Source organism: Myotis daubentonii, chromosome 2 (genome assembly GCF_963259705.1).
Source record: "Myotis daubentonii chromosome 2, mMyoDau2.1, whole genome shotgun sequence".
Lineage (NCBI taxonomy): Eukaryota > Metazoa > Chordata > Mammalia > Chiroptera > Vespertilionidae > Myotis > Myotis daubentonii.
In genome coordinates, this window is record NC_081841.1 from 75,130,442 (window position 1) to 75,146,348 (window position 15,907).

The 15,907-nt window shown below is 39.2% G+C and overlaps 1 protein-coding gene across 12 annotated transcripts in view; it reads right to left on the reverse strand.

The window, feature by feature from the left end:
• The window catches only part of OSBPL8 (oxysterol binding protein like 8), a 183,100-nt gene that overhangs the window by 40,808 nt on the left and 126,385 nt on the right, over positions 1-15,907 (reverse strand). For all 12 annotated transcript variants that reach the window (XM_059683681.1, XM_059683680.1, XM_059683679.1 and 9 more), the window contains 6 exons: positions 11,712-11,949; positions 10,943-11,127; positions 8,946-9,027; positions 8,565-8,663; positions 4,968-5,064; positions 178-276 (listed from right to left, as the gene is read on the reverse strand). In XM_059683681.1, coding sequence (XP_059539664.1) covers positions 178-276; positions 4,968-5,064; positions 8,565-8,663; positions 8,946-9,027; positions 10,943-11,127; positions 11,712-11,949 — 800 coding nt within the window. The remainder of the gene's footprint in view (positions 1-177; positions 277-4,967; positions 5,065-8,564; positions 8,664-8,945; positions 9,028-10,942; positions 11,128-11,711; positions 11,950-15,907) is intronic.

Consider the following 15,907-nt stretch of genomic DNA (forward strand, 5'->3'; position numbering starts at 1 on the left):
CTAATTCACCACAGAAATATTCAATATAACTGCAATAATCTTAAATATCTATAAAACACGTATACTTTTAAAACAAACGACTGACTTCATCAATCTCAAAACAGAACAAATTATAGCCACATACATTAATTTAAAAAGGTTTTAGGAATATCTTACTCAAGTATGGAAAACATTTACCTTTACAATGAGCATATGGCATTGTCATTACATAATCTTCACCTCTATTCAAAAAAGTTAATCGTGCTTCTCCATCTAATATTGCAGATAATGAGTTCCCTGAAATAAATAACGTTTATTAAATTTCACAAAACTAATTTCACCAATTCAAAACAGATGAAATATATTTAAGACACCTACAAGACACCTACAATGGAATGTTTTAAAAATAAAAATGTCTCACAATCTCAATGTGTCCAAACACATGTTATACCTGAAATATATTTGATCTATATTTTCATTTTTATGAAAAGTGCTTGTTAATTTATATGAGACTTTTAAGAAAAATTTTAAACATGTAGAACATGCAAAAAACACTATTTCACTGTATAGCTTAATTTGCCCAATTTTTAATAAAAACATTATTTCTTCTGTAAGTCGTATTACTTGAGTCCCAAGCTTTAAGTTCTTTTGACATAAAAATGCTAGAGCCTGGCAAGTGTGGCTCAGTAGTTTTGGGCTCAATCCTTAGTAGGAGGCTTGCACGGGATATCTGATCAATGATTCTCTCCCATCATTGATGTTTCTCTCTCTCTACCCCTCCTTCCCTCTCTGAAATCAATTAAAAAATATTTTTGAAAAATGCTATAGATATTTAAAAAAAATAAAAATATACATAACCCATAATCCATTCAATCAATGATAAAATCTCAGGATATTTTCTTCTAGCTTTTATCCCATATGTATTTTTCTTTCCACCCCATCATCAGTTTTATTGAAGTATAATAGGGGTCCTCAAACTACAACCCGCAGGCCAGATGCAAATACAAATATTGTATTTGTTCCCGTTTTGTTTTTTTACTTCAAAATAAGATATGTGCAGTATGCACAGGAATTTGTTCATAGTTTTTTTTAAAACTATAGTCCAGCCCTCCAACGGTCTGAGGGACAGTGAACTGGCCCCCCGTTTAAAAAGTTTGAGGACCCCTGAAGTATAACAATCCTATATAATAAAAGGCTAATATGCAAATCGACTGAATGGCAGAATGACCGGTCACTATGACACACATTCACCACCAGGGGGCAGACACCCAATGCAGGAGCTTCCCCCTGGTGGTCAGTGCACTCCATCAGGGAGAGAGCTGCTCAGCCAGAACTGGGCTCATGGCTGGCGAGTGCAGTGGCAGTGGTGGAAGCCTCTCCCACCTCTGCGTCAGTGCTAAGGATGTCTGACAGATGTCTTAGGCCCGCTCCCCACTTAATATTGGGGAGCGGGCCTAAGTTGTCAGTTGGACATCTCCCAAGGGCTCCCGAACTGCGAGAGGGCACAGGCCGGGCTAAGAGAACCCCCAGAGTGCACGTTTCTCATGCACCAGGCCTCTACTTTAGATAGAATAAGTGGCCCATTTAAGTATTTATTTTGATAGTCTTGGCAATTGTATACAGTCATGTAATTACCTAAACCACAATCAAGATACAGAATTTCCCATACCCCAAAAAGACTTCCCCTTGCACCTTGGCAGTCAATGCTTTCCTCCAGCCCCAGGAAACCACAGGTCTGGTTCCTGTCACTGTAGTTTTACTTATTCTAGAGTTTTGTATGGATGGCACCATAACATATGTAGTTTATTGTGTTTGACTTCTTTCACTTATCAAACTGGTTTTTTACATTCATCCATGTTTCTGTTTCAACATTTCAGGCCATTTTAACAATATCAAAAAAATCTAATACATGAACATAGTGTATCTCTCCAGTTACTTAAGTCTTCTTTAATTTTCTTCAGCAATATTTTGTAGTTTCAGTGTGCGGGTATCTTTCATTAAATTTATATCTTTCATTAAATTTATTCCTAAATATTCTATTTTTTCACATACTGTTGTAATCAAAGTTTTTTTTAAAAGTTACATTCTGCAAGTGTTCATTTTGTACAATTTATTTTTGTATTTTGACCTTGTATCCTGCAACCTTATTAAATTTACTTAATAGTTTTAGTAGTTTTTGATATATTCTTAAGGATTTTTTACATAGATCAGGTATGTATATATTTTAACTTCTACCTTTCTAATCTGTATGCTTTTTACTTGCCTACTGCACTGGCTAACACCTTAAATGTAATTTAATACAGAAGTAGTAAGCGTGATCATCTTTACCTTGCTCCTAATTTTAAGTCAAAATTATTCAATATCCACCTTAGAAGTATAAAGTTGGCTATATATTTTTCATAAATACCTTTAATCTAGTCCTAATTTGTCGACAGCCTTTATTGTAAATGGGTAGTGAATTCTGTAAAATGCTTTTCCTTTATTCTATTAATATGAATTATATTGACTTTCAGATAACACACCAACCTTGTATTCCTAAGATAAACTCCAACTGATGACGACATATTATCCTTTTAATATATTGATCATGATACAGATCCTTTTTATATATCCTTTTATATGTGTTTAAATATTATCCTTTATAATACTGACTTATTACTAATTTGTTAGGGATTTTTACAAGTATATTAAAGAGATATTGATTTATAGTTTTCTTATAATGCTGGTTTTGGGGGGTGAGATTAGTGCTGGCCTTATAAAATAAGTTGAGAAGTGTATCCTCCTCTCCTATTTTCTGTAAGAAGTTGGATAAAATTGGTATTTTTCTTCCTTAAATATTTAAAAGAACTCAAGACATTTGGGCCCAGAGTACATCTTCAAAGGAAGATTTTAAATCACTAATTCAATTTTTTACATTGATTTAAGACTATTATGCCTTTACATTTATTCTTGGGTCAGTTTTGGTAACTTGTGTTTTTTAAGAGATTTGCCCATGTCAATCTAAGCAGTCAAATTTATCAGTATAAAATTGTCCATAATATCTCCTTATCATCACTTCAGGGTGTGTAGGATCAATAATAATTCTGCTCATTTATTTCTGATCATTACTCTCTTTTTATAATCAGTCTAAAACTAACCCTTGTTTGATTTGTGTATTGTTTTTCTACTTTCTACACCGATGTCTACTCTTTATTATTTTCGTTCTTCTACTTACTTTAAATTCAATTAGCTCTTTTTCTAATTTCCTAGGGTAAAAACTCAGATCACTGATTTAGAACTTTCTCCTTTTTCAATTTAAAATTATAAATTTCCCTCTAAGCACTGCTTTTGCTACATCATACAAATTTTAATGTTATATTTTCATTACCATTTAGTTTAAAATATATAATAATTTCTCTTGTGACTTCTTCTTTGACCCATGAATTTAGAAGTATGTTATTGAATTTCAAAATATTTGTAATTTAGTTTGATATCATTAATTTCTAATTCTATTTAATTAAAGTTACAGAACATACTCTGTATAATTTTCAGCCTTTTGAAATTTATGGAGAGTTGTTTTATGGTCAAACACGTGGTCTAGACCAGTGACAACACCATACATATACTTGAAAATAATGGGTATGCTGTAGCTGTTGATTGTGATGTTTCAGAAATATTAATTATGGTAAGGTGGTTGATAGTGTTCTTCGTGGTCGTAAGCCATTTACCCTATAGTCAAAGTAGGAGTGTAGATGGAAGGAAGGTGCAATGGGGAGGGAATAACAAATATATGTAACCTTCAGAAGAAAACAATCACCATCTGAAACAAACGTAACATAAAAGTAGGCAAAAAACAAAACCCAAATAAAACTAACATTAAGGGAAATAAAAAAAAATATCTTGAAGAAAAGAACATCATGTTCCTGGACCAAAAACTACTATTAGATTTCCGTGTCACAGACTTATCTATGGTTCTCCACCTATTCAAATAACCAAAGATTAGATTTCTGTTGACATATTTGATCTTTCCTATTTTACCATAATTATTTTTTCTTTGAAGTTTAAAATTTCCCAGTTGAAATTTAATTCGTTGATTTTTCTCCATTTAAAAAAACAAATAAAAGCTTTTAAGGTTATATTTTCTACTAGTACATAGCTATGGCCATGATTTGTTTGTTTAGATAGTTACAGTTATTAGATTAAGGTTTCTTATTACAACTATATTTCTTTTCCCCCTTGTACTTAACAAAAGCTTTTTTGGTATGTTTTTGGGACCAAGGTTAAATGTTGTTACTAAATGATGCTGAACCAAGTATTCTAATTGTACTTGGATTCTTCCTCTCTCCAGTCAAAGACTAAAATAGCCCTGGCCGGTTTGGCTCAGTGGATAGAGCGTCAGCCTGCGGACTCAAGGGTCCTAGGTTCAATTGCGGTCAAGGGCATGTACCTTGGTTGCGGGAACATCCCCAGTGGGGAGTGTGCAGGAGGCGGCTGATCGATGTTTCTCTCTCATCCATGTTTCTGACTCTCTATCCCTCTCCCTTCCTCTCTGTAAAAAATCAATAAAATATATTTAAAAAAAGAAAGACTAAAATAAAAAAAAAATGAACCCCTTAGGTACATTAAGATGGAACAAAAACCTTAGTAAGGGCTACAGGCAAAAGAAATACATTATGTACTAAAAGGGCTACCATAGTGGGCAATCATTATTCAGTTTTTTAATAAGTGGTGTTTGGGATAAATTTATACATATGGAATGAATATATATACATATATACATATACATACATATATATACACACACATATATATATATATAATGAGGCAGATATCAATTTATGAATGGACAAAAAAAATCATTATAAAAGTCATTATTCAAGTAAAAATGACACTTAAAATAACATAAAAATTCCTTACTGAAAACATATCAAGACACCATCTAAATAAAAGCTCACTAAAAAATACTACCTCCCAGAAAAGGGTGCCTACTGAGCCAAGAGGAAACTCACCATAGAACTTGGACTTAGCCAGGATACTACCACTAATGCAAAATCCGTCCTTTCGGTTACTAACATAAAAGGCAGATATTGGTGGGTGATGGGACACCTATTGAACACAGGAAAAACACAGAATTTATTAAGAATATTATTGTGCTAATATCAAAAAGTTAAGTTTTAAAAGTACACTCTATTAATAAAGAAGAAAGATTTGGTAAGTAGTAAAATTAAATATTGATTATAGTAATCAGCCTCTAAGATGTCTCCCAAGGAATCTCACCTCCCAGTATGCATACCATTAGGTGGGCTCCTCTTACACTATACCAAAGTTGGTTTATGTGAAGTGATAGCATGCCACTTCTGAAATCTACACTAATAAAAGAGAAAAATGGTAATTGGCGTACGGTGCTACCCTTTTCATTGGCTAATCAGGGCTACATGCAAATTAACTGCCAACTAAGATGGCGGCTAATTTGCATATGTAGGCACAATGCAGGGAGGCGAAAGGGAAAGTAGGAAGAAGCCCCCTGCCACTGACAGTGATCGGAAACCCAGGGGGGAGCTAAGAGCTGGGGGGCAAGGCAAAGGCGGCCCTGGGGCCGCCTTTGCCCTGCCCCCCAGCCATGATCAGAGAATCAGAGACCTTTGCCGCCCTGGCCAGGGATAGCAGGAAGTAGGGGTGGAGCCAGCGATGGGAGCTGGGCAAGGTCGAAGCTGGCAGTCCCGGGAGCTAGGGGGTCCCTTGCCTGGGCCTAAAGAGGAGCCCACGATCGCGGGGCCGCTGCCACTGCAGGTCCCCGCTGCCCGGGCTGGATGCCTAAGCCAGAGGCGTTAGGCCTGGGCAGGGGCGGAGCCTGCAACCGCGGGGAGCTGGGGGTCCCCTGCCCAGGCCTGACACCTCTGCCAGAGGCCTCAGGCCTGGTCAAGGGGCTGATCCGGTGGATGGTGATCGGAGGGTGATGAGGGTCAACTCCTTGGCCGAGGCATCAGGCCTGGGTGGGGGGCAGAGCCGGGGATTGGGGGGGATATGATGGTCCCCTTGCCCAGGCCTGAAGCCTGGGTCTGAGGCGTCAGGCTTGGGTGGGGGGTGGAGCATGCGATCAGAGGGAGATGGGGGTCCCCTGTCCAGGCATGATTCCTGGGCCAGAGGCCTCAGGCCTGAGCGGGGGTCAGAGACAGTGATCGGGGGGAGATGGGGGTCCCCTGTCCAAGCCTGACACCTCTGGTGGAGGCGTCAGGCCTGGGCAAGGGGCCGATCAGGCGATCGGAGGGTGATGGGGGTCTCCACCTCTGGCCGAGGCATCAGGCCTGGGCAAGGGGCAGAGCCAGCAATTGGAGGGGTCTGGGGGTCCCCTGCCCAGGCATGATTCCTGGGCCAGAGGCATCAGGCCTGGGCTGGGGGGCAGAACCAGTGATGGGGGGAAATGAGGGTCCCCTGCCCAGGCCTGACGCCTCTGTCAGAGGCGTCAGGCCTGGGCAAGGGGCCGATCCTGCGATTGGAGGGTGATGGGGGTCAACGCCTGAGGGCTCCCAGTATGTGAGAGGGGGCAGGCTGGGCTGAGGGACACCCCCCCACACACACACACACAGACCCCCAGTGCACAAATTTCGTGCACCGGGCCCCTAGTTAAGTTATAATGTGTGTGTCTCTCAGATAATCAGCTCTAAAAAGCCAGCTTGCATATTGTGAACAAACCAATGGAGAGGAACTAAGTCCTATTGTCAAAAGCTATGTGATGAATTTGAAAGTAGAAACTTCTATCCCACTTAAACCTTCTGAGGACTACAAAGCTGGATGACATCTTAACTACAACCTCTGAAGACCCTGAGCCAGAACCACCCAGCTGAGGAGCTCCAGATTCCTGAACCTCATTATATGATATAATAAATGTTGTTTAAGCCATTAAGTTTTGGCAGTAATTTGTTATACAAAAATGGATAACTAACCAGTGGCAATTCTTCATATAAATTATGAATAGCTATAGAAAACTAACAAAAACTTTGACAAATATATTATTTTAATAATCTAATATTTTAATACATATATACATATACTCATCCTATGCTTTCTGAAATGAGACAAAGCTAAAGTCAATTAAACTCTTCTCAAGGTTCTCAATTTAGAGAAGAATTATATTGAACTAAAATGTAAGGTATTCTAATCGTTAACTTAAAAAATTAATACAGATATGTGGTTTCAATCTGAGGGGTATATTAAAATTTCTAGGGAAGAGGAAAGTTTTTCAAATGCCACATGGTCTCCTCATCCTCCTTACAATACAGGTGAGAATTATGATAATAAGGATCCACTGTTATTGAAAGATAATATCACATTCATCAGGTTTGTTAGGACAGTTTGTTTGTTGTCATGTAGATTAACAATCATGAATACAGGTGTACATAAATTTAAATTAATCAAAGATTAAAACTAAGAAGTATTCTGACTGCCTATTATGTGTACAATAAAAAGAGATGTATTATGGGGAGGGTATACATTTAAGGAGCTAACAATTCAATTTGGGAAATAAATATTTTATAAAAAGTGTTAAAATAACAGCTTAATGGATAATCACAAAAAATAATACAGGAGTCGCCAAAACCGGTTTGGCTCAGTGGATAGAGCATCGGCCTGCGGACTGAAAGGTCCCAGGTTCGATTCCGGTCAAGGGCATGTACCTGGGTTGCGGCACATCCCCAGTGGGAGATGTGCAGGAGGCAGCTGATCGATGTTTCTCTCTCATCGATGTTTCTAACTCTCTATCTCTCTCCCTTCCTCTCTGTAAAAAATCAATAAAATATATTAAAAAAAATAATAATAATAATACAGAAGTCTGAGGAGAGAAATCACTGGGAGCTGTAATCATTTGGACCAAGAAAGATGAGCAGGTCAAGGTTTATTTAGATGAAGTACAACAGAGAAGAAATATTGGGATAGAAGAATTAAATTTAAAACTACTAAGGCAAAAAAAATGTGTAATATCAGGTTACCTAATTCTGAATGTACAAGTTTGACTACTTTGAAAGAGCTCAGAAAAGCATGTAATTTGAGGTAAATTTAAAAAGATATGGAGGACCTTAAATGCCACACAAATGGTATAAATTTGATTTAGGAACTGGGGAAATAGGGAAGAATTCTGATAAAGGGATGGGAGGCAGGAAAAAAGTTATTTTTGTCAAAGGATTCTATGGCTGAAATAGTAACAATTTTGAGTATGGTATTTAGTAATACTCAGTACTAAAAGGTAAAATGCTTACCAAATGTTCATTAACAATGGTTAACCAACATTGAATTTACTAAATTAATATTTCCAATAACTTCAGAATTAGTTTTGTTTCTTAAGACACATTTCTTTTTATTTTCATCCTCACTTGAGGATATTTTTCCTTTTTTTTTTTTTTTTTTTTTTTAAGAGAGAGAGAAATATCAATGTGAGAGAAACACATCGATTGGCTGCCTCCTGCATATGCCATGACCTGGGCCTGGGCCAGGAGGAGCCTGCAACTAAGGTATGTGCTCTTGACTGGAATCGAACCCAGGACCCTTCGGTCCGCAGGCCGACGCTCTAGCCACTGAACCAAACCAGCTAGCTTAAGACACATTTCTAATACCTGTTCAGCAATATAAAAAGTTTTGCTGTTTGTTCTGGGGTGAATCCACAGACAACGGAACGTCTCACCAAGTATAGGATTATAAGGTTTCTTCAGTCCCTAGGAAAAAAACATCCAAATTTAAATTATAAATACGGAAGATTCAAAATAGTTCAAACCAGTCAAGATGGGTTTAGCTGTATTATGTAGGAGCTATCCTTATAAAATTTCACAGTAGGGACATGAAATAAAGTTAAACGACTTCACTCACAATACAGGACTAAGTATTTTGCAATTTTGCTAAATCAAGGCCTTGCAATGTAATTATTAATAAATAATCTAAAGATACCGAAAAAATAAAGAACTCACATAAGGCTGAAAAAGGTAAGATATAAACATTACCTTTGGCTTTTTATAGAATCCTGACAAATACCATTTCACTACTTTCTTCAAACGGAAATAAGGATTTTCTTCAAGAGCAGCCCTAATATCAAAATGGTAAACACAAAAATTTTAGAGACTATATCACAAGGTCTCCCTCATAGTTATTAAGTCAACAATTGAATATAATATATGATTGAAAAGCATAATTAATATTTAAAATAGATATCAAAAACAACCATGTACATTAGTTTGTAAGAACCAGTTATTATAACCTGGTTACTTTTCTTCCCATTTATCCTATTCTTTAACATGCTACCCAGGTCTTAGCTCAATTTGTTTCTGAAAACTCTCCAAACCAAGATTTCTCAACTGGGGTTTTGCAGAACCCTTGATGTTGCTAGAGGTTCTGTAATTGTGATTATGAAAAATAAACACGGATTTTGCCCTAGCGGTTTGGCTCAGTGGATAGAGTGTCGGCCTGTGAACTCAAGGGTCCCAGGTTCGATTCCGGTCAAGGGCATGTACCTTGGTTGCGGGCCCATCCCCAGTAGGGAGCATGCAGGAGGCAGCTGATCAATGTTTCTCTCTCATCGATGTTTCTAACTCTCTATCCCTCTCCTTTCCTCTCTGTAAAAATTCAATAAAATATATTTTTTTAAAAATAAAATAAAATAAACACAGATTTTGAGATTTGGGCACTGTTTGATACCTAGCATTTGCAATAATGGAGCAATGGCCAAGCAACCTCATTAACAACTTCGTATGAGGTCTCCAGTCCCATATGTCAGAGAAGGACCATGTCCACTTGGGGATTTAGTCTATTTTCAGTTGTTGACGTTAATTAGGGGAGATCAACGGTAACTGGTGGGGTCTGTAGTACATGAAGGGAGGACAACAGGCTAATGTTAGCCTCTCCCGCACAGCCTCCCTAAGTATAGGATTATATGCCTTTTTAATCCCTTGTACACTGAAGTTTCAAATCACAAAGATGTAAGATTTAAAATAATTTAAACTAATAAAAAAGGTTTTTAATCCACGTTTAGCCTTCAACCTTCCCTATGTGCTATCAACTGATTTTGCAGAGTGAACAAACTCTACCAATATAACAGGTAATCAAAAAAGAATTTTTATTTTAAAGAAAAAATTTTTAGAAGTCCCCACTCAGCTACTCCCTTGCCTTTTTGTTGATGCAAAAACATTGATTGTGTAAGTCAGAAGTGAATTCTACTGTGAAGTTAGTGCATTGGTGTTCTCTCTCTCTCTCTCTCATGATTTAACTATTTTTTATGCTCTTTAAGCATGTCTGAAGATCCAGTGTGCTGATCTTCAGATGAAAGAGGCTAGAGCAGTGGTTCTCAACCTTCTGGCCCTTTAAATACAGTTCCTCATGTTATGACCCAACCATAAAATTATTTTCATTGCTACTTCATAACTGTAATGTTGCTACTGTTATGAATCATAATGTAAAAATCTGATCTGCAGGACGGTCTTAGGCGACCCCTGTGAAAAGGTCGTTTGACTGCCAAAGGGGTCGCGACCCACAGGTTGAGAACCGCTGGCAGGGAAAAAAAGCAAAGACAAAAGTGGTGATTTACACCAAGAGCCAACAACTGGTGGGGCATTCTAGATTCGGAAAGCTGCACATGTCTTAAAGGCATGCAGAGAGGATAGGTATAAACAAAAGCACAAGCCACAGGGTGGGACCTGAACAGGGTTGAAGTGGGGAGAACAAAGAATGCCAACCACCTCTCCCTGTGGTAGGTCAGCAAAAGGTCAGGGAGCCTGTGACAGCAGTGCTGTCGGATGAGGGTAAAATTCTTGTCTTCCTAAAGCTCGTGATCTCTCAACTCAACTGAAAACAGCATACCAAAGAATTAAATATGTTTCTTATTTCTTAAGGTCAACTATAGAAGTGGTGAAGAAGAGAGTGTTTATCTCACTACAGACTAATTTTGGTAAGGCATGACCACTGAATAGCAATCTGGGAAATCTCTAAGAAATAAGAATTTACTTACTCAGACAGAAAATCTGCATGATAGTAATAATCTGAAAGTTTATCCAGGAAAGAACGAGGTTCCAAAATAAATGTAGGCAGAACCACCCTGGACAGGTCCATACCAGGACGGACTTGTTTCAGCAATGTCCAGATAAGGCTTTTGTTTTCTTCAGACACAGTTTCTGTTTGTGAAGCCTCACCTGCCTTTAGCAATTAACAAAAAATATTGAAATATTATATTTATTTCAGACACATAGATGTGTAGAAAAGACAGCTAATCTTGAAAACCAGAACTCTCTATCTGACCATTCCAAGCATTCTTAAAATGTGAAAACAACCCATTAAATAATAAAGTCTATAGCTATAAAATTTAGGTAAAAAGGGTATTTGCAAAAGATATCAAAGTAAATGATTTAAAGACTCTATTACAAAAACATTATACTCCATTATAATAAAGCTACCTCTCTGCACTTGCAATAAACAACAAAGTTATAAACTCAAGTTTCCTGCATTTTACTTGTACCTGGCAATGACATCTAGCAGCATCCTATACCAAAAGCAAGCCTGAAGAAAATGTAAACTGTAAATTTACTAGAATATATTCATATTTGTGTATTACATGTTTTTAGTTGTTTATAAATCCTGATATATTTCATATGTATACAACTTCTAAAATAAAGTAGGTATAAAATATTCTTTTGGGAAAATAAGCAATAGGTCAAACTAATAATATATTCAATTTCTTTAGAATTAGAAAACCCAAATCTCTGAAAATCACAGACTTCTACCTCTCCGAGTTCCTCATGGCTCTGTTCAGTGTAGGTGGTCTCCTTTAGAGGCTCGATAGGCTCAGGTTCGATGTATGAGTCATCTTGCCTCTCTGATGTATCTGTGTCACTGTCTTCACTTTTCCCCATCACCTCATTGTCAGACTCATCATGCTCTTGATCATTTTCTTTATCGGATTTATCAGAATACATATCTTGGTCCTTAAAATGCTGTCGTTCAATTTCACTATCATTTAACCTTAAGGAAAAGAATTATTAGAAGGAAGAATAAAAGAGGTTAAGAATATTTAATTTATAAATAAGAACGATATGTAACATTTACAGAGAATTTATTATGTGTCGGCACCGTTCTTAATATTTTAAATAGTTTTACTCATTTAATCTTCAAAATAACCATATGAGATTAGTAAATGGCACAGAGAAGTTAAGGAAAAATCTGGGAAATGTTCAAAATGACACTGAACTCTTTGCCTCTCTACCAGCTGGGGCTAAAATTGTCCAAAAGCAAAATTTTAGACAATCTGTTGCTGGCTTTTTTTCTTAGTTTTGTAGTCATCGTCACTTGAGTCACTTGTGGTCTGAAGGAAAACTTCAAGTTAAGACCATCAGACAGATTATCAAGTGAACTCAAATGAAGTATGACTTTCCACCTGTAAAGGTTGCCAAAGTCACTCAAAAGAAGTATAAGACAAGAAAATGTAAAAGGTAATAATTATAGCTACTTAATACTTAACTGATAAGATAATCGAGGAAAAAGTTCAAGGAAAATTGGAAATGAAAATATTAGTTTATGGAAATAAACCTGTAACCTAAAATTGATATACTGCTATAACCAATCCTGTTTATCCTAACCCCAAAGTGATTAGGGTCAATAATCTATACAAAAAGAGAATTAAAAAACCTTACTTCCAGAATAAGTTTGTTTTTTTTTAGAAACTTCTTATTTAGGAAAGTATCTGTGGGTTTCGTTTAGCATAAAAATCTTATAGGGATGAACACTTAAGTACTACTTTAAAAATGAATACACGATGCCATTATATACCATTGATATTTTAGCAATGCTGAGATAATAACAGAGCAGAGAAGTCCTATTTGATTCCTATGTTAGTGTCCATTTTTCCAAAATCTTCATTTGTTTGGATTTTAACCAGATAATTTTTACATGCATATTACTTTCTTTCTTTCCCTTTTAAAAAGTAGTCTAAAATTGCTCTCCTTAACCTCTCACAATCCGGTCTTCACTCCCCTAAATCAAGTGACTCTCTGTTCCCTCAAAAGTCACTAATGATGGCTTAGTTGACAAACCCAATGGCCTTATCTAATCTTTACCTCCTTTGACTTCTCTGCATTACTAGATGATAATTATTTTCCTTGAAATAGTCTTAAATGCGTGGGTTCCATGTAATTGTAGTTCTACTTTTTAAGCTCTCTGATCCCTCTTATTCCTTCTACTCTTAAAAATTTTCATCTTCCTTGGCCTTTTTTTATTTTCTCTATTCTCTCTCCTTTGGCAAGCTACCAAATTTCTATTTGATTTCCAAACCCATGTATGCAGGAATAAGCTTTAGACCCATGTTTTTAAATGCTTGGCTGACATCATCTATGTCTAGGGACTGCTGCATCTTCAACATATATAATCTATACTAATAAAAGAGAAACATGGTAATTGGCGTATGACCGCTACCCTTCCCATTGGCTAATCAGCGAGACATGCAAATTAACTGCCAGCCAAGATGGCGGCAGGCAGCCAGGCAGCTGATGCGAACAGGGAGGCTTGCTTGCTTCAGTGTCGGAGGACTCCAACGTTCCCCGCCTGACTTGCTGGCCTCTCAGCTGCAACTCTAAGAAACTATGTTGCAAATATAGAAGCTAAACAAAACCCCAGAAACCTGCTTTACTCAGCCAGGCTTCAGCCAGCCGGACCGCAACATTGTATCAAATACAGACGGTAAACAAAGGCCAGAAACCTGTTTTCAGCAGCTGAGGCCTCAGAGCTAAAGCTGGCCCAGAATTAAAAAAGAAAAAAGAAAAAAAGGAGCGGTTGGGAGCTTTAGTCACCCGTCAGCCTGAAAACGGCCCTCAGCCCCTCAACCAGAGTGGCCAGGCACCCCAGTGGGGACTCCCACCCTGATCCAGGACACCCTTTCAGGGCAAACCAGCCAGCCCCCACCCATGCACCAGGCCTCTATTCTATATAGTAAAAGGGTAATATGCCTCCCGGCACCGGGATCAGCGTGACAGGGGCCAGCGCCCAAACCCCCTGATCGCCCTGCGGCTCTGTGTGTGACAGGGTGCAGCGCCCCAACCACCTGATCGGCCCTGCTCTGTGGGTGATAGAGGGCGGAGCCCCAACCCCCCTGTCCCCCACGGGCCCTGCTCTGTGTGTGACGGGGTAGAGCCATAACCTCCCCATCGGCCCTGCCCTGAGTGTGACAGTGGTGGCGCCCCAACCCCCTGATCAGCCCTGCTCTGTTGGTGATAGAGGGCGGTGCCCCAACCCCCTGATCTGCCCTGCTGTGTGACGGGGGGCGGTGCCCCAACCCCCCTGATGGGCCCTGCTCTGTGAGTGACAGTGGGGAGCTCCTCAACCCCCTGATCGGCCCTGCTCTGTGTGTGACAGGGTATGGAGCCCCAACCCCCCTGATGGGCCCTGCTCTGTGCATGACAGGGGGAAGCGCCCCAACCCCTTGATCCGCCGTGCTCTGTGTGCGACAGGGGGCGGTGCCCCAATTCCCCTATTGGCCCTGCTCTGTGCGTGACAGGGGGGAGCTCCCCAACCCCCTGATCGACCCTACTCTGTGCGTGACAGGGTATGGAGCCCCAACCCCCTGATGGGCCCTGCTCTGTGCATGACAGGAGGCAGCGCCCCAACCCCCTGATCCGCCCTGCTCTGTGCGTGACAGGGGGTGGTGCCACAACTTCCCTATCGACCCTGCCTTGAGTGTGACGGGGGGGGGGGTGCCCCAACCCCCCAATCGGCCCTACCCTGAGCGTGACTGAGGGTGGCATCGCAACCTCCCAATGTGCCCTGCTCTGTGCATGACAAGGGGCAGCGCCCCAACTCCCCAATCGGTCCTGCTCTGAGCCCGACCAGGGGCTGCACCTAGGGATTGGGCCTGCCCTCTGCCACCCGGGAGCAGGCCTAAGCCAGCAGGTCGTTATCTCCTGAGGGGTCCCAGACTGTGAGAGGGCACAGGCTGGGCTGAGGGACCCCCTCTCCGTCCCCCCCGAGGGCACAAATTTTTGTGCACCGGGCCTCTAGTATTTAATAAATTATTATCTCCCAAACATGGTCTTTTGTTTTATTTTACCATCATCTTCCCTATCACTCAGGCATAAAGCTTGGTAATTTTTAACTTCACCAACTCCCTGTCCCTTACATCCAAGCAGATTCTCACCCCTCATCTCTGCATCATAGCTCACAGCTCATTTTCTGTCATCCAGCCAAAATGAACATATGTTGATTCTACTTTTGCAAAAATCTGTTACATTGATCCTCTCCCTCATTCCCTAGAAGGATGTTATGTCTTCATCCTATAAATTCTCTTGATCTTGTATTACCCTAAAGCATGTCTCCTTTGGTTGCTTATGTTATTCTTTTCTTTCTACTATTTATTGCTGCCTGGCATTTTATAGGTTTCAAATACAACAAAACATCTCTTCAGGATCACATAGCTAATAAACTGTTACACTGGATTCAAATTTAAGATCATATCAGATTCATCTCCCTATTCAAAATTATACAGAAAAGTGTACAGTATCTTATACAGAAAACAGGCTCCAAATTTTTAATGAATAAATATGTGAAGCAAATGAATTGTTAAGATCCCCAAATAAGAGCATTTAGAGATTACCTGGTATTCAACAAAAACAATGTACGTTTTACAACTGAAGAGCTTCAACGAAAACATTTCAGGAAGAGGCCCCAACAAACATCCATTCCTATATAAATTGTGCTCCCACCCCCCAATCTTTTCCCATTTAGGCTTTTGTTCTGAGGATTAAGATAAAACTCGAGATTATAATTCTGCAAAGAAAGGATGTAAAAGGTCAGGTAATGGAAATTTTCAAAGAGAGTGAAGAAAAAGAGTCAAGCAAAAGGATAAGAGAAAAAAATAGTTCAGCTCAGGTTACACGGAGGGGAATAGCAGTCTAACAACTTTCAGGAGAGTAATCCAATGCCCATAGCAATAAGC